This window comes from Lampris incognitus, unplaced genomic scaffold, assembly GCF_029633865.1.
Source record: "Lampris incognitus isolate fLamInc1 unplaced genomic scaffold, fLamInc1.hap2 scaffold_170, whole genome shotgun sequence".
NCBI lineage: Eukaryota > Metazoa > Chordata > Actinopteri > Lampriformes > Lampridae > Lampris > Lampris incognitus.
In genome coordinates, this window is record NW_026611131.1 from 1 (window position 1) to 19,735 (window position 19,735).

Here is a 19,735-nt window from a genome sequence, read left to right on the forward strand (position 1 = left end):
TTGACAGAATTGTAGATGCGGCAAGGACATTTCTGGGTGCTGCAGGAGTCTGAAGAGAAGGCGTGCAGCAGCAGGTGCAGCAGCAGGTGCAGCAGCAGGTGCAGCAGCAGGTGCAGCAGCAGGTGCAGCAGCAGGTGCAGCAGCAGGTGCAGCAGCAGGTGCAGCAGCAGGTGCAGCAGCAGGTGCTGAGAGGCTTTTAGTGCCTCTCAAAACCTGTCAAATAACCAGTTTAACTGCGAAGCCGAGATTCGTTTTTGTTTTTTAAGTAAATAGACGTTTTGATCCACTCTCCAGTCCACTTGGTGGCGGTAATGCACCGAATCGTTGTTTGCAAAGCGCCAGCAAACCTAAAAAAAGAGGAGGAGGAGGAGGAAGAAGAAGACGACGACGAAGAACAAGAAGAAGAAGACTATTTACGTTCCACATTTCGAGGACGCTCCCCGCCTTTCATTTGATTGGCGGCATAGCTGGAGGCGTGGCCAGCTTACTTCCGCTTCGCCTTAGTTGGGTGAACAACGTCCACAATGTGAAAGTCGTTTTCCTGCCGACTCAGATTCTAATTATTTTGTGCATTAGCAAAGCCTATAACACAATACAGGTGTTTTCATTATATAATCAAGTGATTTGATCGAGGGTCACAAAAGGCTACCAGCCCTCACGTGGCCATTAGCTTGGGTTAGCCAGCTACATGCTGTTAGCTAGTCAGCATCTCGTCACACACCTAAGCTCAGTGCATGCACATGCTCAGAAATCCCATGCCGTTGGTGTGTTGTGATGGTGCAGGGACCCCCTTTTCCTCAGCAGCGCCGCCCCTGGCCTACTGTTAATGTTTAAGCTCCGCCCACCTACATGACGCCACCCTTTAAAGAAACTACGTATTTCCATCACGTGGAGCCCAGAAGAACCGGGACTGCCCCCCATTTGAGCAGCTGGCCCCCAGGTGGTGGTGGTGGGCCACCGTGGTGGTGGTGGGTCGGCGGGACATCGTGGACAGGGGACAGCACGGGACTAGACAGTTGGCCAGACAACTGAAGAAGGCAACGCGGCAGCCTGCTTGTACTGACGACCACCAGTCAGGGCCCTGATGTGGTCACCTGGTGGTGGTTCGTGTGTTTCACAACATCTTGCAGAGTTACCTGGGTAGTTTGCTAGTCCTGCTTTGTGAAAGACCTCCCTGGTCTACTAACACAGCTGCCTCGTCTGGGACCTTCAGAGATCCGGGATTTGCTGCAAATTCCTCACATGCACATAAGCCCACTTGGCAAAGGAAGTCGAGTCTGATTCTGATTTGTCTTAAGCTGCTCTTTCTTCTTAAATCCGTCGTGGTTTCTAGACATTCCTCATCCTCAGTTTGTCAGCCCCCCGGCCCCCAAATCAAATCCTGCTCTCGGCTCTACTCCGTCTTTAGCAGTGCGGATCAGAAGAGTCCTGCTCTGTGCAGCTTCTCTCCTCCTCCTCCTCCTCCTCCTCCTGCTGCAGCAGCAGAGGAGGAGGCGGAGGAGGAGGTGGACTGGCGTGCAAGCCGCCCGGTGAACAAGGCAGTCACTGAGTCAAGACAGGGAATTAGCCAAGATTCAATGTTAGACCACGTAACATGCTTTATTTCAGCATTCAAAATAATTAAAAACATCTCAAATTATTATACATATACAAAATAGGTACAGATCCTGGTGGTGTTGTTCCCCCTTGATAGTGTGTCTACCTGCCTTCTCTCACAAACTGATGATCTGTTGTTTGTTTTTAAGAAATCTCCATTCTAATTCTGAAAAATGCACCCTTCACTTTAGAAACCAAAGAAAGACGGGCAAGGAAAGGAGAGAGAAAGTGGAGAGGAAAGGTGGTGTTTGAAGAAGGAAGAGAAGCAGGATAGAAAAAAAAAAAACAACCGAGCAGATTGCAATGGATCCACCCGTCCTAAAGACCAAACTGCACACAATGTGTCAGAAAACCAGCACACCTCCAATTCCCCACCCCCATGTCCCTGAGAGAGAGAGAGGGAGGGAGAGGGAAGGAGAGAGAGAGGGAGAGAGGGAGGGAGAGTAGTTTGCTGTATGGAAGCATGAAGCTGGACACCAAGAATTAAAAACTGTTTTCAGCACCAGAGGTCGCTGTCGTGCCAGAACGACTTCAACACTTGAACACAGTCCAGCCGTCCTGGACGAGCACGCGCCTCAAAGAGAGAATAGCACCTTGATAAGAGCGTTGTTGTTGTTTTGTTGTTGTTTTGTTGTTGTTGTTGTTGTTGTTGGTTTGCATCTGTTTCTGCTGAAGTGGAACCAGACGGCAAACCAGCCCACTGCTCGCCCGGCCTCCGGCTGCACACGCAGCAGGCCGCGTCCGAGGTGGCACTCCTCCTCCTGTGTTGAGGTAGCCATAGCATGTTTCATTCAAAAAATAAAAATAAAAATAAAATCAAAATCAAACCACGTTCCTCTGCGGGTGGTTTTGACGTGACTCTTTGTTCAGGGACAGAGGAAATGAAAGGACAGGAAGCCGCCACGACAAAACAACAGGAACGACAACAGGAAGCGTGTCGTCTGAGGACAGGAAGCGGAAACGGAGATGTCAGAACAACAAAGACAAACATGGCTGTCAGTTTGACCGTTTATTCATCAACACCTGAAACGTTGTACAAAGCACATGGGGGTGTCTGCTGTGATTGTCCTTTAAATCCCCTCTCACCACAGCCGTGAAAAACAAAACAAAATAAAAAACTAAATCAAAGTTTTTCTGTAAACTCCAGAGAGGGTAGCTTTGGGGGGATGGAGGTTGGATGTGAATTTTTTACACTTTACACAAGCATATATTATTTTCTTGACCCCGGTGGGAAAAAATGTCTTCTCCGAAGTATCCTTGGTGTTGGTGGACGTAAAAAAAAAAAAAAAAAAAAAAACAGAAACAAAAGAAGTAGTGGTCCCAAACAGCGATGCGGACATGGCCACATCAGCGCCATCTTGTGGAAGTGCAGGCTTTAGGAGAAGTGGACCAATCAAAACAACGGCCCAAAGGAAACTTCTAGAAACAGGAGCGAGGGGCCAGTTTTCAAAAAAAAAAAAGGCTTTAAAAAAACGTTTTGTTGGGGTTTTTTTTTAGAGAGAGATGACTGTTAGAAAACATAAAACACACACACAACAACAATTTTAAGTCCAGATTTCTCTTTTTACAAGAAGCAGACGGGTCCAATTTCAAGGCCAAACTCTTGGTCTGGAGCACCGACGTCCATAGGAGCGATGTCAATGATGGGCAGGCGGGACGTTTTCGTTGTCTTGTAGTCGATGATTGTCTTACCCCATGCGCCAGTGTGTGACTGCAAGGAGAGACAGACAGAGAGACGATGAGGACAAACCTTCACTACGTTTCTTCTTCAGGGTTTAAGAGCTGCTCTGTCATTCACCGCCACTGCAAACGGAGGGCCGTTTCTTCCATCTATTTCCTGTGTACTGCAGCTCTGACCCTTGACCTTCTTACTACGAGTCGCTCATGTTTACAATCGCGATTCTCTCTGCTGTCGCAGGAGTCACAGCAAGGCCGCACAAACACAACAGAGAAAAAAACGACACAACGACAACATCCGTGTCAGTCCTCGTTGTTCCTAGCTGTTGCTGATGGGGGATGGAGGAGTTGGACGGATGGACAGAGTAATCAGTGAGTTTGAATCTGTAATAGCCGTGTGGAGGAGAGGGAACATGAGAGAACCCGAGATGGATTTCTGACTTGTCAAATAATGCCCTGTTTAAACATGGACACAATGAGAGATGAGCGCATGTCAAATCCTGTCTTAAGATCTGCTTTACTCAATTCAAGGTGGCAGGGGGCTGGAGTCTATCCCAGCATGCACTGGGCAGGGCACCAGCCCATGGCTGGACACATACTAGCTGATGTGTGTGTTTGGCATGTGAGCATGTAAACGCCTCACAGAACAACGGGAATCAAAGCCACAACCCTCTGACTGCAAACAGACATAGCAGGATGTTGTGTCTGCAATGTTTGGGATCTTGGATAAAATCTAATCACGTCTATTGTGGGGCTCATCTTTAGTCTGTAACAGTCACCAGCATTATTGTGTGTCTGTGTGTGCCTCCTCACCGTGCATCCGTCCTCCAGGACGCTGTAAGTGAAGCGGCTGTTGCCCTCAGCGCGGATCTCGATCTCATTGGAGCCCTGGAGGAGCAGGGCTTTCTTCAGGTTGCCAGCGGAGGCGTCCATGTACGCCACGCTGTTCTTGCAGTGGTAGGTGACGTTCTGAGACGCCTCGGTGGACATCAGGCGCAGGAATGTCATCTGGATGTTCACATCTTCAGGCAGAGAGCCCTCGCTGCCATACTCGAACTGACGGAGAGGAGGAAGAGGAGGAGTTAGCATGTAGCATCAAGAGGGGGGAGAAAGACAGCAATGGATTTGATTTTTAACATCACCAACCAGTACCCTGAACCAGTACAAAGTACCTGACCAGTACTCTGAACCAGTGGAGGTTTGGGTGGTTTTCCTGTCGTTTACCTGGAATCCGTCGGTCATGGCCTCTCCGAACCAGACGTGCTTCTTCTCCTTGATGTTCTTGCTGGTGTACCAGTTCTTCTTGGGCACCTCGCTCTGTGTTGGTGACACACATGTCTCTCCGGTCTCCATGTTGCAGTAGACCTGGATGGCATCCTGAGTGCAGCCCTGGTCAGGGTCGATCCAGTACATGCCTGGAGTAGGAGAGGAGGAGAGAAGAATAAAGGTGTGTTCAGAATATTTGCTCGTTCTCTGACTTCCAAAAGGATTTCTCACTCCACACTGGAATGCTCTGCTCTGTGAAAATGTTTTGTATCTCAATATTAAATCCGTTCTGCCAAAGCATCAAATCCATGTTCCTGAAGTTAAACCGTCTTATCCCTCCTTCCTTCTACAGCTCTATTGCTTGTAACAGAAGAGGCTCACCGCTCTTCCAGTCAGGGTGGCACATCTTGAGGTCACGGCAGGTTCTGGCGGGGTTCTTGCGGGTTCCGTCGGGGCTGCGGATCTGCTCGATCTGCTGGCTGAGGCTCTTCAGGGTGCTGTCTACCTCCAGGTCACGGTCACGCATGACGTTGGCGTCATCAGCACGGAAGTGACGGAAGGGATCAGGGGCCTTCTCCTGGGGCTGGGAAATGAAGCCAATGTCGAATCCGCCACCGGGGGCACCTGGGGGTCCAGGGGGTCCGGGAGGTCCAGGAGGTCCCTGGGAGAGAAGGAAGATGAGGAGGGAAACTATTTTGAAGAGTTTATTATATTATTAAAATGTGAAGAATAACATAGAAAACATATATCATAGGAGTGAAAGTTAGAACATCTCATCTGGAAAAGAAAAGGAACCGAGAAGCGAAGAGGAGAAGAAAAGAGAGAAGAGAGGAGGAACTTGCTGGTTGACTTAATTTATCTTCCGGTGTCCATAAAGGAAGAGAGGAGAGAGAGAGAGAGAGATGATGGATAGAGGGTCCACAGAGGGAGAGATGGATGGATGACAGAGAGCTAGAAGCACTTACAGCAGGTCCCATCTCTCCAGAGCGTCCTCTAGGTCCAGGAGGTCCAGTGGGTCCGGGCAGACCGCTCATACCGTCCTTTCCAGCAGCACCAGCACCTCCAGCAGGACCCTACAGGAAGAGCATGGAGTTCATCTCAAACTATCATCCAGACTTTCACATTCTCTATGATGAAATGATTCAGAAGAAAAATGTGAAGGGAAAAGGTGTGGGTGATTCACTGGAGGGGGGGCTGCTTCTCTGCGATCTCAAAATATCAACCAGGTTCAGATATGAGGCAGAGCAACCAGACCGAACCAATCAGGTGAGATCGGGAAAAATCGCTCATCTCTTATTGGTTCACTGGCTGAGTCCTCTCAGGTTGGTTCACTTACTCTGGGTCCAGCAGGTCCAGCAGTACCAGCGGGTCCTTGCTCTCCAGAAGGTCCCTAAAGGTCACACACAACAGCAGGGCTTAAAGGTTAGACAGAGCAGGCAGTACGTTGAACAGCAAGGTACAGGAAGTGCCTTGAGATGAAGAGGAAGTGAAGGTGTGTGAGTCTTACAGAGGGTCCGGGGGGTCCCTGCATGCCAGTGAATCCTCGGTGTCCCTTCATGCCTCTCTCTCCAGCCTCTCCTGTCTCACCCTTGTCTCCACGAGCACCAGCAGCGCCCTGTCAATTGTTTTCAACAGACAAACAAGGTCAGTTCAACATACCCTGTTGTACAAAGAGCAAATCATTTCCTCATATTCAGCGGAACAGTTCTTTAAAATGTGCTCTCATAAAGTTCACCAAGAATGCGAGCTCGTTGAGATGCTAGCAGACCTCACTTTCCTCAAACAATTCAAACTCTCAAGATGTGGGTTTTCTTTCCTCTTTCGCTCATCTATTTCTTGCTTTTCTTTTTTTTGTTTTAATTGCAAGGTGTGTAGTGGTGGATTCTGTTGCACTGGTGGTATTAGCTGTACTGGTGGCACTAGCTGCACTTGAGGTATTAGTGGTACTGGTGGTATTAAAGGTACTTACAGCAGGGCCACGAGGTCCAGAAGGTCCAGCGGGACCAGCAACGCCAGCAGGACCCTGGAGAGAGAGAGAGAGAGAGAGAGAGAGAGAGAGAGAGAGAGAGAGAGCGAGTTAGAAATTAGGTGGTTGAAGTAAGAGAACATCTATGCTCTCATCCGGATGGCACCAACACTTACAGTCTCTCCACGGTCACCAGTCTTTCCAGCAGGTCCGACAGGTCCGGGGGCACCAGGGGGTCCGGGGGCACCAGGAGCACCAGCGGCACCAGACTCACCACGGTCTCCCTAAAGCACAGATACAGATTCCCAGCTTTAGTCTCTCTTTATGTCTGGTGCCACTCTTCCGACATTCACATGGACTCTCTCCATACTGGCACTCAGCTGGCCGCTGCTGGCTGACATGTAGTTAGCAGTCACTATCGACTCTGTGCTGCTGAGGTCATCCTGTCCAAAGAGACAGGGCTGGCCAAAGGAATTACCATCTCGTAGTAAAGTGAAACAGGGCAAGACTGAGTGTGATGTGCTCAGATCACAGCTAGCTCACTGGACCACCACATTCCAAGTAGGTATACTCAAATACTGACTGATATAGTAACACAGTGTTGTTTTATAGTAATTATAATCAAATACTGATTGCAATGTCAAAGAGCTGACTGCCATTTCTGATGGAAGCAGAGAGAAAAAGTCCAGACTGAAAGCTCCTCTGTGCTTCAGCGAGACTGAGTCAGATATAAAACTGCACAATGGTTTGAAATGACCATGGCCAGGTACATGCTAGGATCATTATTCCTAGATGGTAAATTAGTCATCTGCAGCAGCCACATTGACCAGGCGAGTCCAGCTGGTTTACTTCTTTCTTGGTGTTTATGATGGTACTCACTTTGGGTCCAGCAGGTCCGTCACGACCAGCAGCACCCTCATTACCGGGGGTTCCCTGAAACACAGACACACAGCAGATTAACAACCCACACGCACACACACACACACATTATTGCAGAGGTGCACTTGTTTTGTCGTACCTCACGTCCAGCCTCACCAGGGGCTCCAGCGAGTCCAGGGGGTCCCATGGGTCCAGGAGGTCCACGCTCACCGCCGGGTCCACCAGGTCCCTGCTTTCCAGGCTCTCCCTGTAGACACAACCTCAGTTAGAGCTTATTACATTAAGAAAGAAAGTAAGAAAGAGAAGCATAAAAGATGAGTCTGTTCCCTGAATAAAACATTCAGACAATTCAAATGTTCAGAGTTGTAGAAATCATGACGTTAAACCTCTACACCCCATCTAGTCACTATGCTTCGTCACTGTTGTTCAGGGAAGATGCTGCCATATAAAATCATCATAGATCCGTACTGACATCCGTCCCATTGAACTGAACTGGTCCCAGTCTGGTGAGACCAGATGTGAACCAGGGTGGTGAGTTTCCTCGTTAAAGAAGGACACACCTTGTCAGGTGTCACAGTAATCAGGAATTCTGTCCCGTCACACAGCACACCTGCCCATTTCCACACACCATCACGAATAATCAGCTGTTTCCGGATTATCTGATACTAGATACCATCATAATAACTCACAGAAGGTCCGGGCAGGCCAGGGAATCCTCTCTCTCCTCTCTGTCCGGGCAAACCAACAATACCACGCTGTCCGGCAATACCCTGAGGTCCAGGGATACCAGAGGGTCCCTGCAGAACGAGAGACAGGTCAGACATCAGGATACATCAGATAGTTGATACCATGAAAGAGTATTTAGGACACTCGTAGTTCCCATCAGACCAGGCTGACCCTGACCAGGGGCCTCTCATGCTGTTGTACAGTAAACAGGGGCAGGACTTTCTACTTCTAAACAGTTTTGATGTGCAGAGGTAAACGAGGAGGTGGGAATCTGAACTAAAGACATTATCGCATCAAATCATCTCCTTTGACAAACTACTAAGCTGAACTCTGGTCCAGGCTGGTATTTTTCTGAGTGTGAAAGTGCCACTTACATTAGCTCCCTCTGCTCCGGGGCTTCCCTTCTCTCCAGGGGCTCCTGGGGGTCCAGCAGCTCCGAGCTCACCGGGGCGACCGGCGGGACCAGTCTCTCCACGATTTCCCTTCTGACCCTCTTTTCCAGCGGGTCCAGCAGGGCCAGGGGGTCCAGGGTTACCCTGAAAGGGAGGAAGGGAGGGAGAGAAAGAGAGTGAGACTGTGTTAGGTGTGTTGAAAGTCAGCATGCGGTATGAGTTTCTCTATATGAACAGGAAGTGATGACGTCATAGGGAGTACTTACAGAGGGGCCAGGAGGTCCAACTCTGCCAGCAGCACCAGGGAAACCAGTAGCACCCTGTGGTGTGTATGTGAGAGAGAAACCGAGCGAGAGAGAGAGAGAGAGAGAGAGAGAGAGAGAGAGAGAGAGAGAGAGAGAGAGAGAGAGAGAGAGAGAGAGAGAGAGATTTAATACAAGTTGCTAATAATGAAGAAAGACATGACACTGATTGTAAGAACAAAAACAAAGGATGGTGATCCTGGTATGGATATAAAAGGCATTTTTATTCCTTCATGTCTTCATGATCATGAGTGTGATGTAAAGTCACATTAAATACCTGCAGTTGAACAAACTAAATACATACATACATGTATTTTCTACTTTCTCAGCTCTTTTCATCTGTCTTAGATTTACTATTTACTGGAATATTTGCCCATCTATCATCTGCAGTGACCCCTGACCTTTAACTCCATTAATGTTGTGGCTGTAGAGACTGGTAAAGTTACTCTACTGCAGGTCTCTCTGAATGGAGCATGCAGGAAAGTGAACGAGCAATATTTTTACTCACAGGAGGTCCAGCGGGGCCGCGGGCTCCCTTAGCGCCGGTGTTTCCAACAGGACCCTGAGTGGGCACAGCAGAGCGTCAGTCAACACAGTTAACCAATAGCAGGCCCTCAGGTTCTGTCTAACTAACATTCTGGTACCAACTCACATTTTCACACCCGAAAACAGAGAACGGTTCTGATTTTAATTCCTGTGTATTTATCAGTGATGAAGTTGATTCCAATTCTACAATACGTACATTGTGTTTGTACATATATATAGACCAACCTGAGGTCCAGGGGCACCAGTGGGTCCAGCAGGTCCGGGGGGTCCAGCATCTCCCTTAGCACCATTATCTCCAGCCTCTCCCTTAGCACCAAGCTGACCATCAGCACCCTGAGAGAGAAAGACAGACGGAGAATGTAGCTCAGCTGTATCTAAATCATACAACATCCAACAAACGTTCACTGATAAAAGACTAAATTATCATATGGAAGTATGGCAGCTTCAGGGTGGAGGAGTGGGCGGGACTTACAGGAGGTCCGGCGAATCCAGCAGGTCCAGGAGGACCGGCCTCACCACGCTCACCCTGGACAAAGAGAGAGGGAGAGAGTCACTGCTGGGTTGTAGGTCACGTTGAAAGTTGCGTAGCCAAAGATTATACAGACAGCACAGAAATGAATCAAGCCTCCAGGAGCTACCGGTAGAAGGCTGCGATTAACTGGTGCTGGACTCATCATCCGTCAGTCATGCATGATCACGCTATCTGTCTGTCACTTCTCTATCATCTGTCTGGCTCGATCATCACCTATCATCTACTGTCAGGGCGTTGTGGCTCTGAACTTTGACCTCCTTGCCATAATGTTGGTGATGTTGGAGGTGAGATTAGTTTGATATCGTGGAAGGGATTTATGTCCATCCATTAAGAATGAAATTAAATCTGAACGTCAACAGAAACTGTTGTGTTTGTTACAGGGTGAACAACACCCATCTGTTCCCTGAAGGAAATGTGTTCTCCAACTGGACTGAATTAAAAAGGCAGTGGCCCCATGCACAACATCTGGTGGAGTTAGGCTCTGAAACCCACCAGACAAAGAGACTAAACAACGAGAGAGAGCGAATGGGCATGAGAGAGAGATAAAGAGAGAGTGGGAGACTTACAGGTCCACCACGGGCTCCAGCAGGTCCAACAGGTCCGGCAGCACCAGGCTCTCCCTTATCACCAGGAGCTCCAGCAGGTCCAGGGGGTCCAATAGGACCAGTCATACCACGGATACCATCCTTACCAGGGGCACCATCAGCACCCTTAACTCCGTGGTCACCCTGTACGACAGGAAAGAGAGGAGGGAAGTGGAGAACATTAGCGTGTGTTCAGATTGTGCTCACTGGTGATATCTAGCTACAGGAGGTCATGTGTACTGGTGATACTGGCTGGACTGGTTCTTATACTCACTCTGTCTCCCTTGAGTCCTGGCAGTCCGCCGGCACCGCGCTCACCTGGCATGCCCTGGAGTCCGGGGGGGCCCTGGGCTCCTGGAGCACCAGGCAGACCAGCATCTCCCTGAGGAAGACAACAGGTTATAGATCTGCATCCAACCCGGGGAAGAGAACCGACAACCCTGCCAGAGTTGTTGTGTTACTGCCTCGCTCAGTCTTCTTCAGATGGTGTTTATTTATATAGTTTTAGTGACAAGTTCTTCAAAACACACCGTAAAGGTGCATTCAGATTATGAGCAGTTGCCAGGTCAACCTTCAGATGGGGCTCAAAAACAGTTTGATGTAGTTAATATCTTAGTGTTATTTGATATGCGCAAAAAGTAATTATAAAAAATCATGAAAATTGTCATTTAATTTTAAATTGTGTATAGCCTCAGTAATATAGGTCTAGTTTATCATAGAGTATGCTCCCTTATCATCCAGTCATTTTGTATCATCGGTACATTTCAAGGCATTTTATTTAGGCCCTTTTCATGAACACCAGTCACGAGATCAATGCTGAGTGCCGTGATTTACATGAGCTGGAAGATGAGTTTCCTTCATTTAGCGCGAGATAAGAGTTCTCCAGCTGTCTGTTCAACTTCACACGGACTCTGTCTGCCAAGTAGGCGGCTGCAGGTTCACTCACGACTGACAGGCCATCGGGCTAATAAGCTACGTAACTGTTTATCACAAAGAACTAACACAGTCCCACACACAGTCGGACTGGGAACACAATTTGGCGCTGGCAGGTTTCATGTGGACGGGCCCAACATGCACACTGATGATTTGCATAACGCAGCATCATGACGTCCAGGCTGAGCAGGACTGGGACCCCAACAGCTACTGTACTTACAGCGTTTCATAAAAGTACCTCATAAATTAATAGTGGAGGACAAGTCGGCACCCCAAGAGGCACAATTAGCATGTTATTCGTTTGAATGGGCAACTCGACTCACACAGTGCAAGCCGTAACCTCAACAAAACGAATATGACATCATCATGCCATGCATGTTGTCTATGACCAAATGCAATGCTGTCATCATGAAACAAAACAGCTTACTTCCCTTTTCCGACCGCACAAAAGCTTCCGTTAACGTAGGCCTAGCCTGATGACATTGATGCAGGCCTAGCCTAACGACATTAATGTAGGCCTAGCCAAATGATTTCAATGTAGGCCTAGCCTAACAACATTAACGTAGGCCTAGCCTAACGACATTGATGTAGGCCTAGCCTAATGACATTGATGTAGGCCTAGCCTAACAACGATCTCGAGCGGTGTTTGAAGTTGGACATTAATTATTCATCAGTTATCTTGCGGGGATGCCGGAGCCTATCCCAGCAGTCATTGGGCGGCAGGGGTGGGAGACACCCTGGACAGGCTGCCAGGCCATCACAGGGCTAAATAGTGTGTGAGAGAGTGTAGCTGAGAACCATGGCCTACACACCCTCTCACCAGGCCGTGTAGGCCAGAATTCTCATAATTCTCAGCTACACTCACACACACTCTCAAACCTTCTCACGCACACATGCGCATAGTGCTTTTTTGTGTGAACGTGTATGTGCATGTGTGCAGGACGTTAATTAACAGCACTCTGTTTATAGTCAATCATCCGACATTGTGTTCACAGCTGTTCTGATGCAGGTCACACAGTCAGGATTTCGTGCTACCGACATTTAAACAGGTTCCTTCACTGGTGTTGTCAGGTGTAGAGAGGCAGCAAACCTGCCCCCGACTGCAGCAGAGCCAGACTGACAGATAACAGACTGACCGACCAGTTGAGCCGACAACACAACACAATGGCGTGTCCTACATCAGTGCGCTCATCACTGACATCGGTACTTTTCAATAAATGTGTTAACGTAAAACATTTTGCAGCATCATCCTAGAATTCCTTTTTCTCTCCGACCTTTTCACTTTTTTGGGACCTTTACCCATTTCAGGCAGGCTTTATTTTCAATTTGAACTCGTAACTTTTAGTTTCCACTCGTTCTCTTTGGATGCGATAATTTCCTGCTTGACCTCTGATGTCAAATGGATGGATACATCCATTTGGTGGTGGGGGGGGGGGGGGGAAGCGCTTCCTGCACCTGCCTTACAGGATAGGCAGCCTATTGACAACTGCCACCATGTAACCCCCCAATAGGATGGACTGCCCCAACATCAGGTTGGCTGCGGCCGCAGATTGAACCCCCCCCATGTTGTTCCACATGCCAGAGTTGCCGGTGTGAGCCTGCTCACACAAAGTTCTGTGCGGTAGTCATTAGAAACCGTGTTAACTGGTATTTACCGCTGTTTTTTTTTAACCAGCCTTAGCTGGTCGTGTCAAGGTAATTTCCATCGAGGCAGCAATAACTGCTAATTGATGCTGATAGTGGCGATGCGCATGAATATTAACACGCACAGCCGGTCCAAGGCAATATGTTTTATGAAGTTATTCAATAATGCCCTTAAATTCATAAATATCAATTAGCAAAAACAATGAAAAGGCATTTTTTTAAACAAATTAAGAGGGATGGCTTACTCTCAACAGCTCAGCAATTCTCTAGAATGTGTAATGTCGCTTCATAATTATCTGGATAAAATAAAACTTTAGGTTACTTCCTTAACCCCGGTTCTCTGAGTAGCATGAATGCGATGTCTCACTATAGAATAAACGCTAGGGGGCGTATCCCATAGTGAGACATCCAAATGAAGGCTATGGAAGAGAACAATATTTCCTGTTGGGGCAGATGGATGCTTTTGGAGTTTCTCTCCATAGAGTCGAAGTCATTCCTCCATGCTGGACGGCATTGGTAGTGGCCGAATGACAGTTGGCTTGCTTCCCTTTAGACGTGCTTCGTTGAATCTTTGCCAAAAGCACTAAAAACAGCCGAGGCCAGTTCAACTTTGATTTGCATCATCACACCGCGGCATGTGGCGTGTTCGTTTGTTGCTTAATATCACCAACTTCCTGTGTTTAATGTCATCAACTTCCTGTGTTTAATATCGCCAACTTCCTGTGTTTAGAAATGAGATGTTGTGTAGTGTATTGTTGTATCATGCAGTGTGCTGTGTTGTTTTGTGTTGTGTGGTGTAGTGTATTGAAATGTTGTGTAGTATAGTATATGATGGTGTTGTGCACAGTCTTGTAATGTTGTATTGTGCAGCGTCAGTGTTGTGTTATCAGGAGAACAGGATAAATTCGTAGTGTGTCCTACCTTAGCACCATCGTTACCAGCAGAACCGGGGGAACCACGGGCACCGGCAGGTCCGGCAGGACCAGGAGCACCACGCTCACCGGGGAATCCTCTGTCGCCCTGGGAGACGGAGAAAGTTTGGTTTAAACAAGGACTGACCAGTTTTAAAAGTCTAGTGATGAAGATGATGAAGGTGATGAGGAACAACTTACTCTAGCACCAGAGGGTCCAGGAGCACCAGCCTCACCAGACAGACCCTGGAGAGAGAGAGAGAGCGAGAGAAGAGAAGAGAAAAGAAGAGAAGAGGAAAAAGGAAGAATAAACATTTCTAGCAAAGACACTGTGATAAATGATAATTTTTCTTTCAACTCTTGTTTCGGTCAAATAATTCAAACAGCCACAAAGAACCAAAATATTCGGATGAACTATCTAATTATGGGAAGAGGAATGCTGGTTCTGGTTCTGTACCTGCTCTCCGGGCTTGCCAGTCTCACCAATGGCTCCCTGAGGTCCAGGCAGACCCTGGAATCCAGGAGGTCCAGCAGCTCCGGGCTCTCCTCTCTCACCAGAAGGGCCCTGAAGAGGAACCAGAGGAGGAATTGGTTTCAATATGAATTAAGGCTTTATGGGATGTGGAGTTGATTTGGCTGAGGGGAGTCACTATGGAGGTCCCGTCAGGCAAGTTGAGGTGTAGCTCAAAATGTAGTGTTCATGTAGCGCGCGTGTGTGTGTGTGTGTGTGTGTGTGTTACTTACAGCAGGTCCAGGGGCACCAGGAGCACCAACATCACCGTCCTTACCAGGGGCACCCTGGGAAAAAGAAAAAACAAGACACACAAGAGAATTACATCCTGTATATTCAGCAAACATGGCGACGGAAGAATGATCGAACCAGGTAGATAAAACACCAGTAGAGCTCAATACAGCAGTGAGAATAGACTATAAACTTACAACGGCACCAGTGGGTCCCATCACTCCTCTCTCACCGGGCTTTCCACCCTCACCCTACAGACACAGAAACAGACAGACAGACAGACAGACAGGCAGGCAGAGAGAGAGACAGTTTGTGAGTTGATCCTGCTTTTTGCATCATTGTCAAACTAAAGACACTAAATCTGTCACATTAAAAACACAATGTTACACCTCTGATCAGAGATGTTAGATTGTTAGATAGATAGACAGATAGATAGACAGATAGATAGATAGACAGATAGGTAGACAGACAGACAGATAGATAGATAGACAGATAGGTAGATAGACAGATAGATAGATAGACTAGATAGATAGACTAGATAGATAGATAGATAGATAGATAGATAGATAGATAGATAGATAGATAGATAGATAGATAGATAGATAGGTAGATAGACAGATAGATAGATAGACAGACAGATAGGTAGATAGACAGATAGATAGATAGACAGATAGATAGATAGACAGACAGATAGGTAGATAGACAGAAAGATAGATAGGTAGATAGACAGAAAGATAGATAGATAGATAGATAGATAGATAGATAGATAGATAGATAGATAGATAGATAGATAGATAGATAGATAGATAGATAGATAGATAGATAGATAGATAGATAGATAGATGACTAGATAGACAGACAGATAGATAGATAGAGATGCTATACGTACAGCGGCTCCCTTGGGTCCGGGGAATCCCATGACTCCGGGTTGGCCTCTGGCGCCAACAGAGCCAGGGGGTCCGGGGCGGCCATCTTGTCCAGCGGGTCCCTGAGAGAGTGAACACAGACATGTTGAGCAGTGGTGTCCTCTGTCTGAACTTCAGGTTAGCTTCACCTGTGTGTTTCCCATCCCCAGCTGAGCTGAAAGGAGGGGTGTGAGGCAAGGTGGTCTACTTACAGTAGCTCCCAGCTTGCCGTCAGGTCCAGGGCTGCCAGGGCTGCCAGTCATTCCCTACAGTGCAGAGGTAAGACACAAATGGTCAGACAGCTACTGGTAGTGGCTTATACACTGTATTTTTTATTTTTATTTTTTGCAGCATAAGAACTGACATATGTTGACAGTGGCGTTGGCTCATGTGTGGATATGATGTGGATCTGATGATGTGAGACTAGATGTGTTGTGGGATTGTGGTTCTGGTAATATGGTAATATAACTTAAACGTTGTCATTCTCTGGTCTTCGAGGCTGCATTAAAGTAAGGTGAGAGCATTTTCTGAACCTGTTCCACTGTTTTAGTGAATGATCATCTATCTACATGTTCTGCTGTGTAGAGATCTTGTAAAAGAACCAACAGTCACCCCCTAAATATCACCACATTATACATATGGAGGTGTTAAGCCAAAAATATCCTAATAATTGAGTTTGTCATTATCGCCCAGCCACAGTTGATGTGACACAAAGACGGAAAATAGGACAAAGTGGACCGACAGGAAGACAGACAGATAGAGACGGAGACGGACAGTTTGTGCAAACAGACAGAGTAGTCCTCACCTTAGATCCGGGCAAACCAGGCTCACCGTTGCGGCCAGGCTCACCAGTGGCTCCCTTGGGTCCAACAACTCCAGGGCCTCCGCGCTCACCAGGGGCACCCTGCGGTGCAGAACGAGAAACAGAGACAAAGTTGAAGACTCATTAGGTAACGGTACTGGTTAGCATGACAGCTATAGTGTGTATGTGGTGTGGAGAGATGTGTGTGTGTGTGTGTGTGTGTGTGTGTTAAACTCACCTTAGGGCCACCTGAACCATCAGCACCAGGGAAACCACGACCGCCAGGTGCACCCTGCAGATGAATCAAACAAACCCCATTTAGTGACATGACTCCAACTCAGCATGATGGCAGGGATGCCCTGTGCTGCAAATCAAACCCACTTGGCCCCCTCGGCTGCCCACCTGAACAGAGAGCAGCTGTGGTTTCATCTGAAACTCCAGCTGTGCCCCAATTGTTAGCACATTTTACATGATAAGAATGTAGTGTATACTGCATCTATGTGGACATACTATTCAGTATGTAGAATGCAGTATACAACAAGTACTTATTACATCACACTTAGCGGACTCACAACCAAGTGGAAGTGACCCTTTGTGACACCAGAGATTTGTTTTTGCAAAGAATTTGTGTGTATCGTGGCTCAAAAGTTTTAAATCGCAAAGGCGGAAATATTCCATGTTAAAAACCTTTTATCATGGAACTGCTAAAAAATACATTGACTCTGCCGAGGCCAGTTGGCCCTCCTCCCACTTCATCGTCCGCCATGTTGCGCAGACTTCTGGCGACGTGGTTGTGTCTGAATACACATACCATGGCCACAGTACATACTACACAACCCACTTTTATGCTAGATAATGTGTCTGTTGTGTGGAAAAATAGTAGACTAAAAACACCAGGATGTTTACTATCTCCACTGGAAAAATCTAATATGAGCTGACTGGGCAGCATTCTGGAAGAAATTGGCAGTCTTTTGTGGTTACCATGGCGATCAAATCAAAATCAAATCAAATTTATTGTGATATGGGTTGACTGAGGACGGTATAACAGATTTATAACACATACTGAACATGTTCTGATGGATAGTAAGTACTACGTAGTACTGTTAATATGCAGTATATTCTATCAGCATGTTGTAGGTAAGAGTGTTTGCACACAGCCCATGATTTCTGCTCTGCAGCATACCACACCTCACTATCGTATGTGCCTACTAGGATCATGCACAGTAACATGTGCACACTATTAGCATGCAATATGTACAATACAGATGACCCTGGATAAGAAGATGAATCATGGCTATTTATCCCACAATGCAAAGCGGTTTCTCTGGAAGGAGCTGGAGATGTTGGCTGAGTGTTGCATTGTGGGACAGGACACGAGCTCTGCATTGATTTCTGCCAGTGGTTTTCAGTCAGGTCCTGTACTGGCAGCATCTGATTTCACTGATTACCATGACTTCAGCCAGACCGAAGAAGGCGTGAGTAACATCAGCTGGTCTAGAGAAAACCTGCCCCCATGGCTCCCCTGCTGACAAGAACCATCAGAACCCTCAGAGGAGTCCTGACGCTTTCCAACCGTGTGGTTCTGAACACTGAGCAAACGGTTTTCATGGTCTCCATCAGAGATCATTGGCCTGACCCTGGTGGCTTCCTATAGAGCACGTGATGGTTTCCAAAAGGAATACCAATACAGACCATAATATTTCACCAGCAGCCATCACAAGTCCCCTTCCGGGCCATGACAAGCCAGCCGTGACAACGGAACACCACTGGCACGGTGTGTGCGCCGCAGGTTGGGCTGCGGGTTGCTCCGTGTCACGTGACTCGCCGGTTTAGCGGCGCTGTCGCAGGACTGCCTCTAGCGGTCATATTAAGACACAACAGGGCAGCCCACAGCATTTCTCCTCCCACTAGTTCCCTCAACTTTACTCTCCACATCACAACAAAACTTAATTTTCATACAGCTTTATGTTTTTTACTCTCTCTCTCTCCCCCTCTCTCTCCCCCCCTCTCTCCCCCCCCCCCCATCTCTCTCTCCCCCTCTCTCTGTGTCTGTGCGTGTGTGTGTGTCTCATCCAGGGTGTTTATGGTGTTGAGTGAGAGAACGCGTGTGCGGACTGCAGACGTGATGCCAGGAGGTTTTTTTTAAAGGAAAAATCAGAAGAATGACCGCAACCCTGCAGTGGGTGATCAAGTTAAAACATCTGGTGGGAGAGCGAGACAGAGGGGGAGAGACAGCGAGACACAGAGAGCGAGAGAGAGAGACAGAGAGAGAGAGAGAGAGAGAGAGAGAGAGAGAGAGAGAGAGAGAGAGAGAGAGAGAGAGAGAGAGAGAGAGAGAGAGAGAGAGAGTGTGTGTACGTACACGTTCTCCGGGGGGTCCACGGGCTCCACCAGCACCGGGCTCTCCACGGGGTCCTCTCTTTCCCTCCTCACCAGCGGGTCCTGGGGGTCCTTGCACTCCTGGGGATCCCTGGAAAACGCACATACACACACAAGGCCAGTTACAGTGTGTGTGTGTGTGTGTGTGTGTGTGTGTGTGTGTGTGTGTGTTTGCGCAGCACTGCATAGTGTATTGGTTACAGATAGACCCAATTAAACCCATCAAATGTAACTTCAGTTTAAGTGCTGGAGGGCCAGTGTGAGGCCGGGCGGGTCAGTGGAGACCCATGTGTGTGTGTTGCCGTGGTCTCACACAGCTCGTCTGACCAAAGTAAAATGGCCTTCTCAGTTTCCTAACCATCGCTCTGTTGTGTGTCAGAATACAACGCCGTCGGCGTGTGATGTGAGGGACTTACAGCCTCTCCCTTGGCGCCAGCCTCTCCCTTGGCTCCGGGGGCTCCGATCTCACCCTGAAGGATGGAAAACAACGGGAGTTAACTCGAATCCAGACAAAGCAAATACAGCATCAGTCTTATAATAACAACATCACACAACTACACAAACGTCTACACTTGAATTTCACTGATGACAAGAGAGAAAGCAAGACTGAAGCGACAGAACACATGTGTGTGTGTGTGTGTGTGTGTGTGTGTGTTTCACTTACAGTATTTCCTTTGGGTCCAGGGGCACCACCTGCTCCCTGGGCTCCAGGGGGTCCGCGAGGTCCGGGGAAACCAGGAGCTCCAGCAATACCAGAAGCACCCTGCAGGGGGCAGCAGCACACAACACCGTCAGATACATAAAGCAGGCTACACTACATAGTACCATGTGTACCAGTATCTGCTGTGGTACTATGTTAGTACTGTCTGTGTACCGGGTAGCAGTATGTACTGTGGTACTATGTTAGTACTGTCAGAGGTACTGGTGTCTGTGTACCGGGTAGCAGTATGTAC

At 47.9% G+C, this 19,735-nt stretch overlaps 1 protein-coding gene across 1 annotated transcript in view; it reads right to left on the minus strand.

Moving 5' to 3' along the window:
- Nucleotides 1–2,592: 2,592 nt before the first annotated feature.
- The window catches only part of LOC130132780 (collagen alpha-1(I) chain-like), a 30,984-nt gene continuing 13,841 nt past the window's right edge, over nt 2,593–19,735 (minus strand). The window contains exons 19-49 of the mRNA XM_056301830.1: nt 19,447–19,545; nt 19,199–19,252; nt 18,766–18,873; nt 16,642–16,695; nt 16,407–16,505; nt 15,814–15,867; nt 15,586–15,684; nt 14,894–14,947; nt 14,699–14,752; nt 14,412–14,519; nt 14,156–14,200; nt 13,965–14,063; nt 10,741–10,848; nt 10,449–10,610; nt 9,823–9,876; nt 9,576–9,683; nt 9,313–9,366; nt 8,769–8,822; nt 8,485–8,646; nt 8,074–8,181; nt 7,524–7,631; nt 7,385–7,438; nt 6,682–6,789; nt 6,509–6,562; nt 6,047–6,154; nt 5,876–5,929; nt 5,505–5,612; nt 4,921–5,200; nt 4,498–4,688; nt 4,087–4,329; nt 2,593–3,307 (exon numbers count right to left, since the gene is read on the minus strand). Coding sequence (XP_056157805.1) covers nt 3,161–3,307; nt 4,087–4,329; nt 4,498–4,688; nt 4,921–5,200; nt 5,505–5,612; nt 5,876–5,929; nt 6,047–6,154; nt 6,509–6,562; nt 6,682–6,789; nt 7,385–7,438; nt 7,524–7,631; nt 8,074–8,181; nt 8,485–8,646; nt 8,769–8,822; nt 9,313–9,366; nt 9,576–9,683; nt 9,823–9,876; nt 10,449–10,610; nt 10,741–10,848; nt 13,965–14,063; nt 14,156–14,200; nt 14,412–14,519; nt 14,699–14,752; nt 14,894–14,947; nt 15,586–15,684; nt 15,814–15,867; nt 16,407–16,505; nt 16,642–16,695; nt 18,766–18,873; nt 19,199–19,252; nt 19,447–19,545 — 3,192 coding nt within the window. The 3' untranslated portion in view covers nt 2,593–3,160. The remainder of the gene's footprint in view (nt 3,308–4,086; nt 4,330–4,497; nt 4,689–4,920; nt 5,201–5,504; nt 5,613–5,875; nt 5,930–6,046; nt 6,155–6,508; nt 6,563–6,681; nt 6,790–7,384; nt 7,439–7,523; nt 7,632–8,073; nt 8,182–8,484; nt 8,647–8,768; nt 8,823–9,312; nt 9,367–9,575; nt 9,684–9,822; nt 9,877–10,448; nt 10,611–10,740; nt 10,849–13,964; nt 14,064–14,155; nt 14,201–14,411; nt 14,520–14,698; nt 14,753–14,893; nt 14,948–15,585; nt 15,685–15,813; nt 15,868–16,406; nt 16,506–16,641; nt 16,696–18,765; nt 18,874–19,198; nt 19,253–19,446; nt 19,546–19,735) is intronic.